Source organism: Catharus ustulatus, chromosome 9, assembly GCF_009819885.2.
Source record: "Catharus ustulatus isolate bCatUst1 chromosome 9, bCatUst1.pri.v2, whole genome shotgun sequence".
Classification (NCBI taxonomy): domain Eukaryota; kingdom Metazoa; phylum Chordata; class Aves; order Passeriformes; family Turdidae; genus Catharus; species Catharus ustulatus.
The window spans coordinates 5,480,675-5,500,314 of NC_046229.1; the positions used below are offsets into that span (position 1 = coordinate 5,480,675).

The 19,640-nt window shown below is 46.8% G+C and overlaps 1 protein-coding gene across 1 annotated transcript; it reads left to right on the forward strand.

Moving 5' to 3' along the window:
- Positions 1-7,209: 7,209 nt before the first annotated feature.
- Positions 7,210-16,465, forward strand: DHCR24 (24-dehydrocholesterol reductase). The gene is made up of 9 exons (XM_033067892.2): positions 7,210-7,548; positions 8,419-8,574; positions 9,012-9,117; positions 9,374-9,492; positions 9,583-9,846; positions 10,566-10,709; positions 11,571-11,768; positions 12,516-12,694; positions 14,267-16,465. The coding sequence occupies exons 1-9, from the start codon at positions 7,291-7,293 to the stop codon at positions 14,418-14,420; spliced, it is 1,578 nt and encodes a 525-aa protein (XP_032923783.1). The 5' UTR covers positions 7,210-7,290; the 3' UTR covers positions 14,421-16,465.
- The last annotated feature ends 3,175 nt before the right edge of the window (positions 16,466-19,640 follow it).

Sequence of the window (19,640 nt, forward strand, 5' to 3'; positions counted from 1 at the left end):
GAGGAGGGCAGGAGGAGACAGAAAGCAGCTGAGTCTGCAGCTCAGCACATGAGGGGCTTGGAAGTCACCTGGAGTTTAACAGGAGCTGGGGGCAGGATTAGTGCATTTACCCATTCTCAGATTTTTTCGTGTGTCACAGGGTTTCTGTGGATGGGTATTTAAAGGCCACTCTTCCCCATGGGCAGGGTGCTGCAGCAATCATATTTTGATGCTTATTGGAAGTGTGAGAAATTGGGGTTTGGTTGTGTCAGGAGGTACTGAAATTGCTGTCTCATTTTACTAGCTATGGCTCCAACCAAACTGCCAAACTGGATTCTACAGAAATTCCCTGTGTTAAAGGAAACTGAGCAATCACATCCTCATCATCTTCTGTGCAGACACCTTTTCCAGCCCCTGATTTGCAGAGCTGAGGACCAGTCAATTTATCCAATCCAAGTCTGAAAATTGTTCTGTATCTCCATGAGATGATCCACACATGGGAGCACATCTTGTTCTTCTCCACAGAAAGGGGCAGGAACCTCTTCTCAAAGCCTCCAGCTTCCTTCTGCTCAGTCCCATACACGTGGGAGTCGCTTCCAAGGCACATCTGCTGTTGAAAGGAGCTGAACAACTTGGAGGGAACAAATACTGGCAATCAGCTTTCGACCTGATTTTATACTGAGTTTTCTAGTGAAAAAAGGACATTTGTAGTCTATCAGCATAGCACTGAGCCACGTTAAATACGCCTCCATTTATCTTCAGTAAGACCAGTACAGTTCCTTATTACTGGAACAATGGTATATTTTTATCACCCTTAATTATTAACTTATCTGGCTGCGTTTTCTTCGTTTATTAAAAGGATATTCTAGGTGACTTTAACAGCTATACAGCTCTTATATAACCAGCATCTTAAACTCTTTTTTCCCAGCCATTCTTTTCCATTTTTTTTGCTTTGCTCACAGCTTTTCTATTTTTCTTTGGCATCGGTAAGTAAACCCAAAGGGTACCACTGATGTTTTTGGAGCATGGCCTGGAGTTTTTTCAGTTTACATCATGTGAGAGTGGGCCCATGAAATTTTTAAAACGTTGAAATAAATAAAAGAAGACAGAGTGACAAAGTGACAGCACCAGACAGAGAGAATGGCCACAGTCAAGGCAGTGTAAGCCTTAGTGCAAGTATCCTTTATTTGGATACTGGGAGGTTAAACACACAGGCAGGTTGGCTGAAAATGGGTGAAAAATTTTGCCTGTACAGAAAAACAACTTGTAGTGTTTTCCTCCAGCCTTCACCACGACTGGATGATTCCTGGATGCTCTCATAGCCACTCCAAGCAAGAAGATTCCAGAGGCAAGTGATGGGAGAGGGTACCCTACAGTCACTCCCCACCAGTGTGGTTCACAACTGCCTTCATGACAAAGTTCAAGAGTCTGAATAATGCATTTATTGCCCTTCAGTGCCTGCAGCTCGTTTCTGATGCCCAGCACAGTCATTGTCCCCAGGATGTCACTGATAAAGGAGACAGGGGAGCACCACAATTTCTTCACCCACTTCTCCTCCTCACTCTCAGGGCTGTAAAGCCAACTGATGGTTACCACTCTGCTCACCTAGAGGAGCATGGCCTTCCTCAGCCTGCAGTTTGAGTGCTGGAGCCCCAGTTCTTCAGTAACCAGCTCTCCACAACCACAGCCATTTCATTTCTGTCACAGAGGACACTACTCTGGTGACAATGAAGGGAGGGCTGAAATCCTTTCCCAGTCTGGCTCCCTGTTTTGACAAGAGATTCTTTTTATAAATCCCAGACAGGGTATCCTTTCAGAGGCAGTTGTAAAGCTGGATTTAACTCACATCACAGAGAATACACGAAAGCTCTCGTGTGTTCTGCAGCACTGGGGGTTTTTTGGTGGCTCTGTGAACGTGCTGACCAGCAGCTGACCTTGCCTCCTGATGCAAAGGATAGGACACACTCTGCCATTGTCAGTATTCCCCATTTCACTTCACACCCTGCATCTGCTTCCCCCCCAGGTGGGGATGGGTCCCACCAGCCCCCTGCAACAGCTCATCACTGGAGGAGTGGGGCCTTGGACATGATTGGTATCACAGCACAAGGGTTACAGCCTTGATTCCTGCAGCACCAGCTGTTCCTTCTCTTGGTGAAGCCCTTCCCAGTGTGAACAGGGTGACTGCAGCCTTGAGAGGACAGAGGAAGGCAAGGGAAAAAGAGCAAAGTCACCCCAAGGACTCAGGGTGGACCAACCCACACGGAGAGCTTTCCCCACCACAGATGTTAAACAAGTCCTTCCACATTAGATCCACCTACACCTAAAACACCAATCTAACCTCACCAATCCAACCTTTCCTAAGCCTTCAGTGGGTGTTTCATTTCCCCTGAGAGCTATCTGGAAGTTTCTAAAGTAACTAAAAATGCGTTTTTCCTTTTTGACCCATTTCCCAAGGGCCAGCTGCTGTACCAAACCCTCTGCCCTCCTCTTCTTCAAGCCACCACACACCTCTATTCCCACACATGAAACATTTGTGAAACCTGAGAAATATGTCCTGGGCAAATAGATATCCCATTGATAAATACCTTTCAAAAAACCCATCTGGAAGCTGGTCAGGTAAACGCATCAGGTAAACACATGGACACTGCATTCCCCTCCAGGCTTTTCCTTCAGGCAAACTGAACATACTTTGGATTTCTCAGCAGAGGGAGCTTCTCACAAGCAGTTTGAGCACCACCTCCCTCCAGCCCTCTCCTGTTCCAAACAGCAGCAGTTTTGCACCACACACACGTGCAGGAAAACCAAAGGCAGGTGACTCCTAACCCTGAGTAACCATCAGCTGGTTTGTTTATGGATTTAAGCAGGCTTGCAATTCTTCATGAGTTTTCATTACTATTCCTATGAAATGCCTGTCCTTTCAACATCCTGGTGCTGCTCAGCAGCAGCTCTGTGGCAGTCAGTACCAGGGCTGTGAGAGTTTGCAAGAAAAAATGGGCTTTTTAATGCTTTTCAATGCCTTCCTTTGGTGCCACTGAAGGCCTCTTGATATTATCCTTATGGAGACAGAACTCTTCAGCCTACTTTTGTGTGCAGCTCAAATGCTGTGTATGTTATGGCCATGCAGTGTGGCCAGCAGGATCAGGGCGGTGATTGTCTCCTGTGGGTGCTGATGGAGCCACACCTCGAATCCTGGGTGCATTTCTGGGCCTCTCATGACAAGAAAGACATTGAGGGGCTGAGATGTGTTCAGAGAAGGGCAGCAGAGCTGGGAAAAGGTCTGGAACACAAGTCAGAGGTTGAGGGAGTGGAGAGGGGGCTCAGCCTGGAGAAAAAGAGGCTCAGAGGGGACCTCCTCAGTCTCTACAACTCCCAAAAATGAGGTAAGAGGCAGATGAGGGTTGGGGTCTTCTCGCAGGGAACAAGGGACAGGACAAGAGGAAGCAGCCTCAAGCTGTGCAGGGGAGGTTTGGATTGCACATCAGGAATAATTTCTTCACCTAAAGGGTTATCAAACACTGGAACAGATTGCTTAGGACAGCAGTGGAATTATCATCCCTAGAGGGGTTTAAAAGCTGTGTGGATGTGGCACTTGGAGTGGTGGCCTTGGCAGTGCTGGACTTGATGATCTTAGGCAGCTTTTCCAGCCTAAACCATTCTATGATTCCATGACTCTGTGTCCCTTTCCCCTGTCTCCTCGGACAAACAACTGCATCTTTTATCCAAAAGCCTTTGCATGGTTGCCACCACGCCCTGGGTAAGGAACAGCCCCGTGCAGGGCTGGCAGGGCTGTCTGGGACGATGGATGTCACCTCCCCAAGGATGTCACCTCCCCAGGAGGATGGGGAGCTCTGGTCAATGCCAGGCCCCTGCTCTGCTCCCAGCACAGCACACCAGGGAGCTCATCTAGGCAGAAAAAAATTACTGATTTAAAAAGAAAATGTTTAATTCCTCAGTCAGATCAGCTCTCCAACCTGTTCCACTGAGTGACAGCAGCAGCACTTGTACTGCACAGCATGCCCAGAACAGCATGAGTGGGCGGATGGGATGGCAGGAGAGGGAGGGAGGGAGGAGGAGAAGGGAAAAGGACTGCTTTTTTAAGAAGCACTAACAGCTTAAACACACTTAAAATGTTAATTTAATTGAAGAAACCAAGGATTTTAGTCTCACCGAGCTACCAAGGGAACCTTAGCTCTTCCAACCGGATTTGCAGATGATGTTTTCTTAAGCCTACATGGATCATTGGATGATGTTTTGCTCAAATAACTAGAATAACCAGAACTGAAAACCAGCACAGTTTCTAATATCTATCTCCCCTTCCTTCATCCCCTTCTTGTTCCTGTGTTTTCTATGCCTGGCATCAGTAGCTACATGAGCAATTTGACCATAATCTGAATTGTGGTTCACTCCTCTGCTTTAAAGTAGTTTCACATCACAGTATTTGAGCTCACCTACCCCCTTCTTGTTGCCTAGGGCCTTACAAAAACAAGAGCAAAACATGAAAAACATTATAAGCATTTCTAATGGTTCTTCATAAAAACAATTTCAAAATAGTATTTACACTGAAGGCATAAATATGCCCTTATGAATAAATGATGCTGTTAGTCAATAAACCCAGTGCTTGATCACATTCAGATCAGGAATAATTATTTAGGCCCTTCAGAGAGGTTAAAATAACCTCTCTTTGGGCATGGGAATCTTCTTCTGCATGAATAATTTCCGTCAGCAGATGAACTGATAAATAAAAGCAGATAACATCAATCAGCTCAGATGTATGAAGAGCTAGTGAGCAGACTAGGCACAAGTGCAACAAATATAATTTGTCTACAAATAAATCTAGTCTGGAAATTAGGAGACCCTTTCCAAATATGAGAGCTGTGAAATCCCAGTCTAGTCCTTCAATAAAAGCAGTAGGACAAAACCCATAAAAGTAGCGTGCTAAAATTTCCATCCCTGGAATTGTTCCAGGCCAGGTTGCATAAGGAGTAACTGTTTTAATGGGAGGTGGCTCTGCCCATGGCTGAAGGGTTGGCATTAGGTGATCTTTAAGCTGCTTCCAAGTCAAAACATTCTGTGAATGATTCCATGTAATCATGAAGTGGGCTTCAAAACAAAGCCTTCAATCAAGACAGCTGAAGGTGTGGCTGAGCTCTGGGCCTTGATGCCTCCCTGGCTGGAGTTTCCATCTCCCAGCTATCAATCATCTGAAGGACAAGGTCAGCATTTCTCCTGCTGGCAAAGAGAAGTCACACCTGACACTTGTGTCACATCACCATGGCTGTGCTCCCACGGAACACCTGGATTCCATGCTCCTCTCTGAACCCAACAGTGCCTCGGCAAAGTCTCTGCCATTCCAGAGTCCCTGGCAGCACTGGCTGTGCCAGCACCTCCTGGGGCTGTCACTGGACCTCTGCCACTGTCCTCTCAAGCAGCACTTCCCTTGAGGGATATTAACTTCAAAAAACAAAGCCTCATCTTTCTCACAGACTTTATTTATCTTCTGTGGTTCCATCATGGATAGGAATTTTCTGCCAGGGTTTTAGAGAGCAAGTTGTGTTTTGGCAGGAAGTGCCCCCTTCTTGATTCTAGAAATGGAACTGAGAGGAATGTTGGATTTGTCTTTATAAACAAGCTGTGGATCTGCTGGTAGATAAGACTAGCATTGAGAGATATAAATAAAGCAAAAAGGACTCCTCTCTCTCCTTTTGGACATAAACCTCTGGTGTTTGTGCATTAATTTCCCTGACAGAACTGCATGGCACTTTGGACTTTCTGTCAGAGGCACCTGCACTGCTGGGTTCTCTGGTGCCTGCAGCACAGGTGAGGGATGCACAGTGAGGGATGCAGAGGTGAGGGATGCACAGTGAGGGATGCACAGTGAGGGATGCACGGGTGAGGATGCACAGCAGAGGGATGCACAGTGAGGGATGCACAGTGAGGGATGCACAGGTGAGGGATGCACAGTGAGGGATGCACAGGTGAGGATGCACAGTGAGGGATGGACAGGTGAGGGATGGACAGCTGAGGGATGGACAGCTGAGGGATGCACAGTGAGGGATGGACAGTGAGGGATGGACAGGTGAGGGATGCACAGTGAGGGATGCACGGGTGAGGATGCACAGGTGAGGGATGCACAGTGAGGGATGCACAGTGAGGGATGCACAGGTGAGGGATGCACAGGTGAGGGATGCAGAGGTGTTTTGTTCCACACCCCAACCTAAAGGCACCAGGGTGCACCCCTTGCCCAGGAGACACGGGCCACCAGAGCACCACCAAGGCTCTGTCCCCTGCCCTGACTGAGGGTCCCCTCTGCCTCAGCCCTTGTCCTCTGCCGTGTATCCCACTCAGCCCCTGCCTCAGGACCAGTGCCCGCCCCTGCCCGAGGGTCTGAGCCTGTCCTGGTCCCCATTCCCAGCCCTGCCCGAGGGTCTGAGCCTGTCCTGGTCCCCATTCCCAGCCCTGTCCCGGTGTCCATTCCCAGCCCTGCCCGGGTCTGACCCTATCCCGGTGCCCATTCCCAGCCCTGTCCCGGTGTCCATTCCCAGCCCTACCCGGATCTGACCCTATCCCGGTGCCCATTCCCAGCCCTGCCCGGATCTGACTCTATTCCGGTGCCCATTCCCAGCCCTGTCCTATCCCGGTGTCCATCCCCAGTCCTATCCCGGTGTCCATTCCCAGCCCTGCCCGGGTCTGAGCCTGTCCCGGTGCCCATTCCCAGCCCTATCCCGGTGCCCATCCCCAGCCCTGTCCCGGTGCCCATTCCCAGCCCTGCCCGGATGTGACCCTATCCCGGTGCCCATTCCCAGCCCTGTCATATCCCGGTGCCCATTCCCAGCCCTGCCCGGGTCTGACCCTATCCCGGTGCCCATTCCCAGCCCTGCCCGCTGCCCGGGTCTGACCCTATCCCGGTGCCCATTCCCAGCCCTGCCCGGATCTGACCCTGTCCCGGTGCCCATTCCCAGCCCTGTCCTATCCCGGTGCCCATTCCCAGCCCTGCCCGGGTCTGACGCTATCCCGGTGCCCATTCCCAGCCCTGCCCGGGTCTGAGGGCTCCCCCCTGTCCCCAGGCGGTGACACCCCCGCCCCGGGGGGGGCCCCGGCGGCCGCGGCGATGAGGGGGAGCGCCGGGCCGGGCGCGCGCAGCCAATCAGCGCCCTCAGCGCCTGGTCCGATCTCCGCGGAGCTCTCCGATTGGCCGCCGCCCTCCCCTCGCCTCACGCCCCGGCCAATGGGGGCGGAGGGGCGTGGCCCGGGCGGCGAGCGCGCGAGCGGCGGGCGCGGCATGGCGGGGTCCCATAAGGGAGCGCGGCCGTGATGGAGCGCGAGCGGGCGGTGGGCGTCATGTCGGCGCTGTGGTCGGTGGGCGCGGGGCTGCTGCTCCTGCTGCTGTGGGTGCGGCACCGCGGGCTGGAGGCCGTGCTGGTGCACCACCGCTGGGTCTTCGTCTGCTTCTTCCTCCTGCCGCTCTCCATCCTCTTCGACATCTACTACCAGCTGCGCGCATGGGCCGTGTGGCGGCTGCACAGCGCGCCGCGGCAGCACGCCCAGCGCGTCCGGCACATCCAGGAGCAGGTGAGGCACCCGCACCGCGGGACCCCCGCTTGGCCGGGGCACAGCGTGCTCTCGTCCCGTTCTCTGCCATCCCTCCATCCCCGCCCTGCCTCCCCACGCCGTTCCATTGCGTGCCGGGATGGGCAAAGTCCAGCCCGAGCGGGGAAAAGCGAAGTTCCAGGAGGTGCTCCATGTTAAAGTTTTGCTCCACCCAGAAATGCGGATGTCTGTAGTGATTCTGTGCCCTCTGGTATTCGTGGCAATTCTGTCACGCCCGTTTCTGTTTCCTGCCTTGTCTCCCATCACAGATAGAGATGGGTATTAATGTGCATGGCGTTGTTGGGGTTGTTCATTGGGTTTTGGGTTTTTTACCAGCTGTAGTAGCAACCCAGCTTTGGAGAAAATGCAGTTGGTTGTTCTCTAGGTGTTAACCACTGTGGTTTTGAAGAATTCGGGACTCATATGTATGGCTTACACATTTTCCTTCTCAACTTTTGCTAGAATCCTAGGAGGCTTTGGGTTGGAAGGGACCTTAAAATCATCTAATTCCAACCTCACATCTTCCACTAGACCAGGTTGCTCAAGGTTGCTTCCACTGGAGCAGGTTTTCTCTCTTTGCGTGGTCATTTGCAGGCTCAGCCCACTTTTTGTGTGTTTTGGATTAGAACTAAGATTATAACACTGATAACACCTCCCGTAGAGGACGCTTTTTTAACTCTCTGTTAGTGTCATGTTATCTTTCTGAATCCTCCCCCAGAAGAAAACCCCAGATCTACACGATATTAAAAATGTGTCTTCTACATAACTAAACCACTCTGGCCAAACTTTATTTAGAAGTTCAGAGTTCTGCAAAGAGACTTCCAAAGCTCTGACAGCTGTTGGCTCCTGCAGGTCCGGGAATGGAAGAAGGAAGGCAGCAAGAGATACATGTGCACAGGCCGGCCCGGCTGGCTCACCGTGTCACTCCGTGTGGGCAAGTACAAGAAGACTCACAAGAACATCATGATCAATTTAATGGACGTTCTGGAAGTAGACACTGAAAGACAGGTAACAAGTTCCACCACAAAGCATTCACTGTAATGGGTTTTTACAGTTTTCTTTACAATACTCATAGCTGAAGGGATTAGATTCCACAAAGAACAAAATTTTGTAGCAGACCTGTCGAATTTCAAGGTTTTGCAATGTGTGCTTGGATCGTTCTATCTTAAAAAACCCAGCATATGGAATTGCTTGGCTTTTATGTGCTGAAGTCTAAAAGACCAGATTGATTTATGGGTTTGGGCACTGAGCAACAAGATGTTGAGGCAGAGGAGGAATCACTAAACAGTTCCCACTATTTTTAGTAGCTCTCTTAGGAAAGTGAGTCTCTGAGTTCTGATAACAGATGGAAGTGTATCCGGTTAGCCATATTTTGTCATCATTAATGCTGAACTCCTAATTTATGTTTGTTGAGAACTTGGGATTTGGGTGTTTTTGCTTTTTAGGTAGTTCGTGTGGAGCCTTTGGTGTCCATGGGCCAGCTGACTGCATACCTGAATCCCATGGGCTGGACCATTCCTGTGGTGCCAGAGCTTGATGATCTCACAGTAGGTAAGGGTTGCTGATGACAAGAGACTGATTCTGCTGCACTTCCATTAGGCTTTTTTATACAGTAAAACACTGCATTGTTTTAAAGGTTCTAGAAGTAGTCTGTTGAACCTTATGTTGTTTGTGGTATTTATATTATAAGCACTTCCATTTTTTTTAAATAGTCTTAGAAGAGCCTATAAAGTGGGGGTTTGCTGTCATAAATCACCTGCATTTTAGAGTGTGTTTCATTTGATTTGTTGTGTGCTCTCTTGATAAGGTGGCCTCATCATGGGAACTGGCATTGAGTCTTCATCCCATATCTATGGACTTTTTCAGCACACCTGTGTGGCCTATGAACTTGTTCTTGCTGATGGAAGCCTTGTGAGATGTTCACCAGTAAGACAAAATGTTACTTTGCTATCATTTACAATGTCATTGACAGTTGTTGGTGTGGATATATGATTTAGTATGACATACTTTTTGCAGACTGAAAACTCAGACCTATTTTATGCAGTGCCTTGGTCTTGTGGTACTCTGGGTTTCCTGGTTGCAGCAGAAATAAAAATGATTCCTGCCAAGAAATATGTCAAAATACATTACGAGCCAGTAAGAGGACTGCAGAAGATTTGTGAGAAGTTCACTGAAGAGTCTAAGAAAAAGGAGAATAGTTTTGTGGAAGGACTTTTGTATTCCTTGGATGAAGCAGTCATCATGACAGGAGTCTTGACTGATGAAGCTGAGCAAAGCAAGGTAACTGAAGGGAAGTTACAATGGAAAAAATGCTCCCAAAGTCTAACTGAAGTTATACTAGGATAAAACCATTATAAAATGGGAACAATCTCTTAACATAGGATTAAAATTTGCATCAGTCCATCAGAATATTTTAAAGTATAACCCTTTTCCTACTATAACAGAGTCTGTTCTCTGAATCTCTTTCATTGATGAGAAATGACCCACTAATTTAATTGTTCTAGCAAATAATTCAGTCTACAGCCTCTTCTCTGCAGTACCTGAGGAGGAAAAGAAGGATCTTTTCTCACAGACTGAACAATGCTGCAGTTATTCAGAGTAACTCTCTTCCCAGCAAGCTTTTAATTCTGTTATTATTAATAAAAACACATCAGGAGGGTCATGCTAAGTGTTCATGCAAGCCTCCACCCAGATGTTTCCTCTCTGCCATGTGAGATTTTGGATTAATGGTGGGTTTAGAGATTGGCATTTTAGGAATTCAGTTCTGTCACATTCATGGGCTCTTAAATATCTTGTGAGTGCAAGCCTTACTTAAAACTTAATGGCGAGAAAGGCAAGAAGGAGCCTTGCAGGTGGTGGAGTGAAGGCTCCCTAGATGTCTTGTGACAGTCTTATCCAGAGGGTATAACACAGGTTCCTCCCAGGAAAGGAATTTGGGGACATGCTCTGTTGTCTAGCAAGGAGTAATTGTTACCTAATGAATGCATGTTTTCTTGTAGATAAACAGAATTGGCAACTACTACAAGCCATGGTTCTTTAAGCATGTGGAGAAGTATTTGAAAGCTGACAGGACTGGAGTAGAATACATTCCTTCCAGACATTATTACCACAGACATACTCGCAGCATCTTCTGGGAGCTCCAAGTAAGACCAGTTCCAAAATTCAAATATATCTGCAGGAAGGTACTCTGCCCTTTCACAGTGGAGGAGGTATAACTTCTGTCTTTCATGGCAGAAAAAAACAGCAAAGTTTATGGCAAGTCTTGCATTTGGGTACAGCAAATCCAAAGATACTTCTTCACATACAAGGCATTATATCAGAAACTCCTGATTTTTGGTTCAGTACTTTTCTCAATTTAGACCTTAAATATGTATTTCAGCATTAAATTTTTGTACCTACTGAGTGATTTTCAAATTCAGATGGTGAGAAAAAACATGGATGTGAAATGCTAGCTGAAGAACTCCCCCACATAAAGTAACTGTCATTAGGTCATTACTTTGAATTTCATAAATGTGTTTGTCATGTGTACTTACGCAAAACTTTACTTGACATTCTGAAATACTCCTCTTACTACATTTTGAATTTCTGGACTGAGGTACCAGATCCTTTCAGCTCCTGCAGAAGGTAAACAGCTGTTGGCTGTGCAGGTGGTAATTAAAATTTTACAGCTTTGAAATATGTTGGAGAAATTTAGTTATTCTTGCAAAACTTCTGGAAGGTTAATTCCTTGTGCACTCCTCCCTTGGCTGTTGCAAGATAATAGATCTCTGAAATTATTTGGGGCTGGGTATGTTGTGATTCATCCAGCTGAAAATCAGTGGTAACCAGAGGAGGCGTGGGGCAGGGCCCCTCTAATCTGCTAATTTGTACTGTCGTACTACAGCAAACTATCAGCAATTAAACTTATTGAAAATCTGGCTTAATATTGCCCTGAGGACTCTGAAGTGTTTTTTTGGTCCACTTACACTTTCTTGAGTCAAACTCTTTTTCTTTGCTCTCTGCAGGACATCATTCCTTTTGGCAATAACCCTGTGTTCCGTTACCTGTTTGGCTGGATGGTCCCCCCAAAAATCTCTCTGTTAAAGCTCACCCAAGGAGAGGCCATTAGGAAGCTGTATGAGCAGCACCACGTTGTGCAGGACATGTTGGTGCCAATGAAGAACCTTGAAAAATCAATCCAGACCTTCCACGTTGACCTTAATGTAAGAACACATCTCCCCAGAACGCAGCAAATCTTGGGTTGTTTGTGATAAGAACTGTGACTGTTGATCTTAAGACAGAATGTCCTGCTTGTGTAAAAGGTCATTATTGTGTCCTGGAGAGTGCTGTGCTTTGTGAGTCCATGGTGCAAGGCTGCAGTAGAAATAAACATAGCTTTCTGAAAAAGAGGAAAATTAAATCAGATTCGAGCTTTGGTAGAAGCCAACACTTCTAAAAGATTTTATCACTTACTAAAATTTGAACTGCTCTTCACTTAAAATGATTGGTGATCTCACTAAACACCAACTGTGGAGCTTCATTTCCCTTTCTTGCTTTTATTTCTGAATTTATTTTAGTTAGTGTAGAATTTCAATTTTGATAATTTCCATTTTGGACTGACCGGGAAAAGAAAACACCTCTTTCTCTTTTAGCTCAGAATGTTTATTCAGTTGTTATTTGAGCTCAGTTTGTGGGTTTGTTGTTTTTTTTCCCCTTCTAATTTCAAGTATTCAAGGGGAGGAGATGTAATTCTAGGAGGACACTTTCAATCTATTTGTGTTATGGTCATTAGAAAGTCCAGCTAAAAACAACACCAGGACAGCTGGGAAGGCAGAGCTGAAAGCAAAGGTTTCAGTCTGAGATTGGGAGGAAGTTTTCTTAACTCTTTAAAAAATGTGGCAAAATGAAGAGCTTAAAGGATGATTGTATGTAAAAAAAAAAATTGATAAAGTGTTTTCCTGGCCCTGCAGGTGTACCCTATTTGGTTATGTCCTTTCATACTTCCCAACAATCCTGGTATGGTCCATCCCAAAGGAAATGAAACCGAGCTCTACGTGGATATAGGAGCTTATGGAGAGCCTAAAAGCAAACAATTTGAAGCCAGGGCTTCAATGAGGCAAATGGAAAAGTTTGTAAGAAGTGTGCACGGGTAAGGACCCCACTCCTCAGAACAGAGAAAATGTAATATAATTCTCACCCATGTGGTTTAATCACAGTTATTTACCCCACAGAGCTTTAATATTTAATATTGCATTAATTTAACCACCACAATAATTGAAAACTAATTTACATTTCTAATTTAGGTGGGTTTCAAATATGATTTCACTTTATTATTTGCTTGCAAAACCAACCAAACAAAAGGACACACTGGCTGAAGTTCTTGCCGTGTAGTTGGGAGCTGGGTGACTTCAAGTCACCTTTCAGCTCTGAGAGCAGAGTCTGCTGCTACAGAATACATCCTTGGAATACATCATTGAGGACTCCCAAAAGTTTGGACAGCTTCCCTGCCTGCCCTTGGGACTGCTCTCCCTGAATCCTTGCAGCATCACGGAGCGGCTCTGCCCTGTCCTTGCAGCACGATGTCCTTGCCCAGGGGGCCAGCCTTGGGTTGTCCCTGCTGTCAGTCCCTGTGTGCTGGTGGCATTCTTTCCTCCCTCAAAACTTGTGCTCCAGAGCTTCCTTTTCCCTGCCTGGGTTCTTATTACAGGACCACAGTGGGTGTGAGCCATGTGCCCACCATCTGTCACGGACTCGAGCCAGCCTAATTTGCTGGAGCGGTGTCAGTGGAGAAGCAGCCACAGGCTGGTTTCTCAGGAACAAAAAGCAACTACACGGTATTTTTACACCATCAGGGTAATTTATCCCCATTTCTATTTTGACCTACTTCTCAGTCTAACAGTGATCATGTCCCATGTGGCTGAGCAATAATGGCAAGGCTGCTTCGAGATGATTTGGGGGCTGCAAATGACTTTGAGCTGCATGAAGTGATTTGCCAGAGAACAAAGCAACCCAAAGTTAATTTTAAGCTTTTTTTTTCATTAACTTGAAATTAAGATTTTAATTTAAACCTCTTTACTGACAAAGTTTGGTCTGTTTTCTACCTGTCACTGGGAAATGAGTAATGGATAAATTCTTAATCCTCCAGTTTTGTAATCACACAAAACAATAGAGCTTTTATGTTAGGTTGTGTTTTGCTGCTGTACTCTAATGGTAGCTGCAGCTTAGAGAGCACAGTATGGAAGTGAGGAAGAGTCGACAGCAGCAGAAGGATTTAATTTGTAAATGGACCTTTGTTACACCATGCTTTGTTTACACTATGAATTTGTCTTCTTGGCCTGGTCTCATTTGGTGATGTCTTGCCTTCCTAGTTCTATTCTCAATGTCCACAGAAATGAAAAAGTCAAAGGATGTATTGTTACATCTCTCTTGAATGGATATTGTAATGCAGGCAAATATGAGATTCTATGACTGCACCTACATGGATCCTAAGAAAATAGGCAGAAGAAAAAAACCTAAATCCACAAAACATAATTGGCTTAGTGTCCCAGCATAATCCATGTGAGCTATTGTATCTGCTTGTTTTTAAAAAACATTGCTGATGTTTCTTTTGTTAAGTATTTGCTATTCATAGCTTGCACTGAATTTTTTAAAAATCTTCTGTATCAAATCTTGTGGCTCAATTAACACTGGATCTCTGTCTCTTCTTTTCCCTTCTCTCCAGTTTCCAGATGCTGTATGCAGATTGCTACATGACCCGTGAGGAGTTCTGGGATATGTTTGATGGCTCGTTGTACCACAAGCTGAGGGAGCAGATGAATTGCAAGGATGCCTTTCCAGAAGTGTATGACAAAATCTGCAAAGCTGCAAGGCACTGAGCCTGGCTGGGCTCACCAAGCAATCAGGGAAAGAGGAATTTACCTATAGCTAGTCAGTATATCCTAAAAAAAAAAAAAAAGCTTTATTGCTCTCCAAATAAGCTCATTCTTATTGATGTTTAAAGGTATGAATTCCTGCTTTACACGTTTATGTTTAGTATTTCTTCGTATGTTTTAAAACCAGTTTTCCAAACTCAGAGTGATTGTTTTTAAGAAATCTGAAGTGCTAGCCTTTGTATCTAATGTAGTGACATAGGTGAGTTCACCTATTTCCAAGCAGAACAAAAATAATGGGAATGGATGAAGACACTGGAGTTAGACCAGCTGTGTACCACAGCTATATTTAACACGACTTCTGAAAAAGGGAGGGAGGGCTCAGAAATAGGTGCCAAAGCTGAACACATTGTCTAATTAATCATGTTGTTAAAAACATTTGCCTCCAGTCAGTGTCCTGGAGCAGCTCTGCAGTGGCTCATCCACATTCCATCATGCTCCAGCTGTGTGGTGGTGGTGCTGGGCTGCTCACGTTGTCCTGCACAGCAGCTGAGCTCCCCAGGCGTGGCTTCTGCTGGAAAACTGAGCATTGAGGTGTGAAGAAGATGCTTTTTACTTGTGCCTATCAGATTTGTACTGATTTTGATTATGAAGTGCGAATGGATGTAGGTTTTTTAGGTGTTTTGTAGTTGGCCAACAGTGCATTGGTTTTTTTTTTGCCCCAAAGTATCAATGTTCTGGCTTTGTAGACCACTGAAAAAAAAAAATTGCTGCTATTTCATATAGCCAAATTTTAATTTCTTTATGGGTCGGTTTATTTGGGTTTCTTTTTGGGTTTGTGGGGTTTTTTTGGGCTTTTTGGTTGTGGCTTAATTTTAGTGCCTTATAAGTACTCAGTTGGAGGAAGATATGGTTTATCTCAGACTGTTCTGTCCTGGCCTGTAGGAGAAGGAAGTCAAGGCTGTGTTTAAGGAGGTTTGTTAGAGCAAGTGGCTGTGGATAAGAACTCTTGATGTGAAACTTGATACACACAGGCTTTGGTTCTGACTTGAGTGACATTTTTGCTTTTCATTTTAGCTGGGTTAGGTTGATAGGCTTTGTAAAAGGACTGTTTCAGTCACCTGGAGAGGAAATAACAGCAAGTGCTGTTTGTTCCCTCTTCTGCTGCTCGCAGGTGAAAATGGCACAGTCATGGACTTGATACATTGGAGTGTAGAAGTGTGGAAATGTTTTGACCCTGTAGCCAGAATCAGGGTTCCAAACCAAGCCTGTGTCTTGTCCAAGCAGTACTGAAAATTGTTACTTGAAACCTCACTGAGCCTGAGGGAAAAGAAAGTAATTTTCTTGAGGCTTGTGTAGGGGGTAAGACGGAGAGCTTCTCAAACAGTTATCAGTGGGAGGTGTAATTTTATTATGCTTGCTAAACCAATGATTTTATTTATTGATAGATGGATGTTTAAGGTCCAGATGAAACCAATGATAAAGCAGTAGCAGGAATAAGCTTGGGCTGTAACTCAGTGATGCAAGTAAGGTACCCCCTCAAATCTGCGCAGGGGCAGCGCTCCTTGGGGAGACACGGCCAGTGCTGCCCGAGCCCTGGAGCTGTGTCAGTGATCCAGGAGTGCCTGCCACGCCTCCTGCCTGCACCAGGGGTACACAGGAAGGCAAGTGTTGATTCTCAGGGTGTGACCTGCCTTCCTGCCCCTACGAGGGAATTGTCTCTGGGGTGAAGCTACGATTTAGCCCAGTGCTTGTGTGATAGTCTGCACAGAGCAAGAATGGTTTGGTTAGCTTTGAAAGGGCAATGTTAAAACAGCTAGAGGATATGCAAATACTTCTACTTAGGCTGTGTTTCACTTATGTACTGATGATCTTTAGGTATGCACTGTGTTTGTTTTTTTCACTCCTTAATTTATTGGCAAACTTTGTATGCCGTGATTGGGTACTGCAGTGTATCAGTCACACACATGCACACACATCATTGCTGTTGCTCTTGGTTTTTGGTTGTATGGGCTGTTGAAAATAAAGCTCTGGCCGGCGTACTGTTCCAAGGGGTGTCTTGTCATGAGTGATTGCTTGCTTTTCAACAGCTGTTTATCATTTCTCTCGTGCTTCTTGTGTCGTTCCACATGGCCAGTGATTACTGAGAAAAGCCTGGGTAAGAGACCCAGGGCAGTGTGAGGGAGGTGATGTTTGTAGGAATGTCTTTGAAGTCTGTGAGCCTTCATTTATCTTTGCCCCAAGACACACCTGCAATAAAAGAAATACCTCATAGCTGAGCCTTTAACCCTTCAGTTATGCTCCACTAGCTCCACACAGCTTCATTATGCCAATTGTCCCAATGTTTTACACACTCACACATCACTTCATTCTTTCCCTGTGACTTTTTGTCCAAGGACGACAAACTTCCATTTTGCATTTAGGTGCTACCCATTGGCAGTGGGTGGTTACTTCATTCTTCTCATTTCATGCTAGTAAGTCTAATCCCTGCCTTGAATGAGCAGCCAAAAGTGCAAGTGAAGACTCGGTGCATTCTTCAGCCTGAGGAGTTTTACACCCACCTCTTCTATCTCCTTGATAAATGCCTTCATGGCAGCTCTGCAGGCTCAGTGGTAACTGTTCTGCCCCTCCCTGAGGTACACCTCTCTGGGTGTATGCTGCTCTTTTCCCAGGGAGAAAGCCAGGCTGCCAAGTGCCTCAGCCCTGCTGAAGCTGCAGTTCAGGTGCCAAAGCCCTTTGTACCTTTAACCACAACCCCTGCTGGCCTTGGCCTAGGCTGTATTTCACAACCCTCCTTTGTAGCCCCAGCAGCATTTCTGTACCCTCCCTCACCCACATCACTGCTCAGGCATTTCCCTTCAGAGACCTCCCAGGCATTTCCCTTCAGAGCCCTCCTCCTTTGGAACAATAGCCAGGATTTCCTTAAATCGCTGCAGTTTTACCTGTGTTCCATTATCTCCCCCCACCAAATGATAATTGCAGATTAATTAGCATACTTAATCAGCCACAACTAACATGTAATTACACCTAGATTTAATTATTCCTGTCTGCTCTAAACACTTGTACAAGACTTGATAAGCTTAACTCTAGGAGAGCCAGCATGTTCCCAGTACATTTTTATGGCCAGCTTTTGTTGCTACTGACATTTTCTGCTCATCTCACTTTCTCCATCGTCTTCAAGTTTTCATACCCAGCTCATCTTTGCTATGGTAGCATTTTTTCAGACCCAGTTCTTTGTGGAGTTGGTGTGGACCTGGGGCTACTCAGGTGTGGCAACACCACCCATAACAGGTATGTGCAACTCCTCTAAGGAGTAGCAGAGTTTGAAAGGATGCGTTTAACCCTGAGTGAGCTGCTGTGCCATCACACCTTCCTTGGGAGGATGTGACATCCTCTTCTCATGTATGTAATTTCTCTAAAGTCCCAGCTGAAAATTACTGCTCAATGGTAGTGTCATTACCTCCCTCCTTTTAAGTTTCTGTTCAGCCAGACAGAGCAGACAGGGTACCCAGTGACACAGTACCCAGGGAGAGCCCAGCCAGGCTCCTCCAGGAGCAGCTCTGCCACAGCAGGCCATAAAGAGTTGATTATCCCTGCAGGCTTGAGCACACTCACCAGTCACCTACTGCCAGCTGCAGTGAAGGGCAGCAGTGTCACAACCTCCCCACTCAAGTCTAATCTGAAAGTTCCCCACCAATTATGAAGATGTCTTGACCTCTTTCAAGCTGCCTGTTCCTCACTCAGCTGGATAAAGGAGAGAAGCCATGTGGATTCCTGCTGTTCATCCCTAGCCAAGGTGGGCTATTTCAGACTAAAGCTTTCCTTGTCTGCTTTGAGCCCTTTAGGCTTTGTTCTGGTTCTCTGTGGGGAAGCTGCCAAGATGAATACAGCTCCAGGAATGGGTACTGAGGGAAGGGCTCCTACCTGTACTGCCTCTGCAATGTGCTGCTGATGCTGCTAGAGGAAAAACTGGCTTTTAAGAGCAGAGTAAGACTTTTTTTAGGATACAAGGAGCTCCTAGCATCTAAAAGGATTCAAACCCAGCTGCCCTCATCCATGAAGTGCATCTGCTTGCTTGCAGGTGAAACAGAGCAAAACTAATGGGAAGGGTTGTCCAAGCATCCCTTGAAAAGGGCAAAGGCCTGAGGATGCAGGCAGAGGTCACTGCTGAGCTCCTGCCAGGCTCACCTGCCTGCAGGCACTGTGTGCTCCGTGCCCAGCACATCCTGTGCTTACCCCCAGGCTGCTCACAGCTTGAGCTGGGTGTCCTGGACCATGCTGTGCAGAGAGTCCCTGTGCACAGTGCTGCTTCCCAGCACGTACAGACAGTCTGGAAATGAGAAGAGCTACATCAGTGAGTCCAGCTTTCCCCCACACATCCAGCTCTCACCCAGCTGCCCATGTGCCCAGGACTGCCTGCAGCCACATGCTGACAGCTCTGGTCCCCAAGGACCACAGGGATGGTGGCAGCCCTTGCCATGGCAACTGTCACCGTGGCACCCAGCATCTCCATTCCCCAGGGAATGTCTCCTCCCCTGTGCAGACAGGGCTGGAAAACAGCAGGGTTCTGGCAGGGCAAAAACTAAGTGAGCAGCTGTCTAAAACACCTGAGGGTCACCCAGGAGGGAGCACCTGCACTTTGGATAGCTGCCAGGGTGCAGAGGGTGTGTGCAGGGATTTTATATCCCCAGCAACTCCCCAAGGGGCAAATCAAAGGCAGGACCTGTAACCATCACTCCACTGGGCATAAAAACATTGTCCAGCAGTTACAGTAATATCACTGGAGGGGTTGAAATCAGTGAGCCAAGGGTGTGAGCCAGCACTGTGGGGTCACAGACCCTACAAGCTGTGTAGGAGCACATCCAGGGGTGGATGGGATGTGCCTCCACTCTGTGCCAACCCCAAGCCCAAAGTACAAACCCTGTGCAGGATGGAGAGAGGTTTGACCACTGAATGACTTGGTTTCTCACTTGTCCTGACTTCTCTTCCCTAACCCTGGCCTGGTGCTACAGGGGATGCTGCTGGAAGGGGAAGAACCATTTTCCACCACCCCAGTGGCTACTCTCACACTGACCCCTTGATCTCTTTGTTGCTGTGCCAGGGACTGATTCAAGACAGCTGCTATTGCCTGCTTGATCTTTCATTTATCTTCTCCCCACCCTCAGCATTTTTCCTCCCGGAAATCCCTCGGGGCAGAGAGAGGGAGGCCCCAGACAGGAGCTGAGC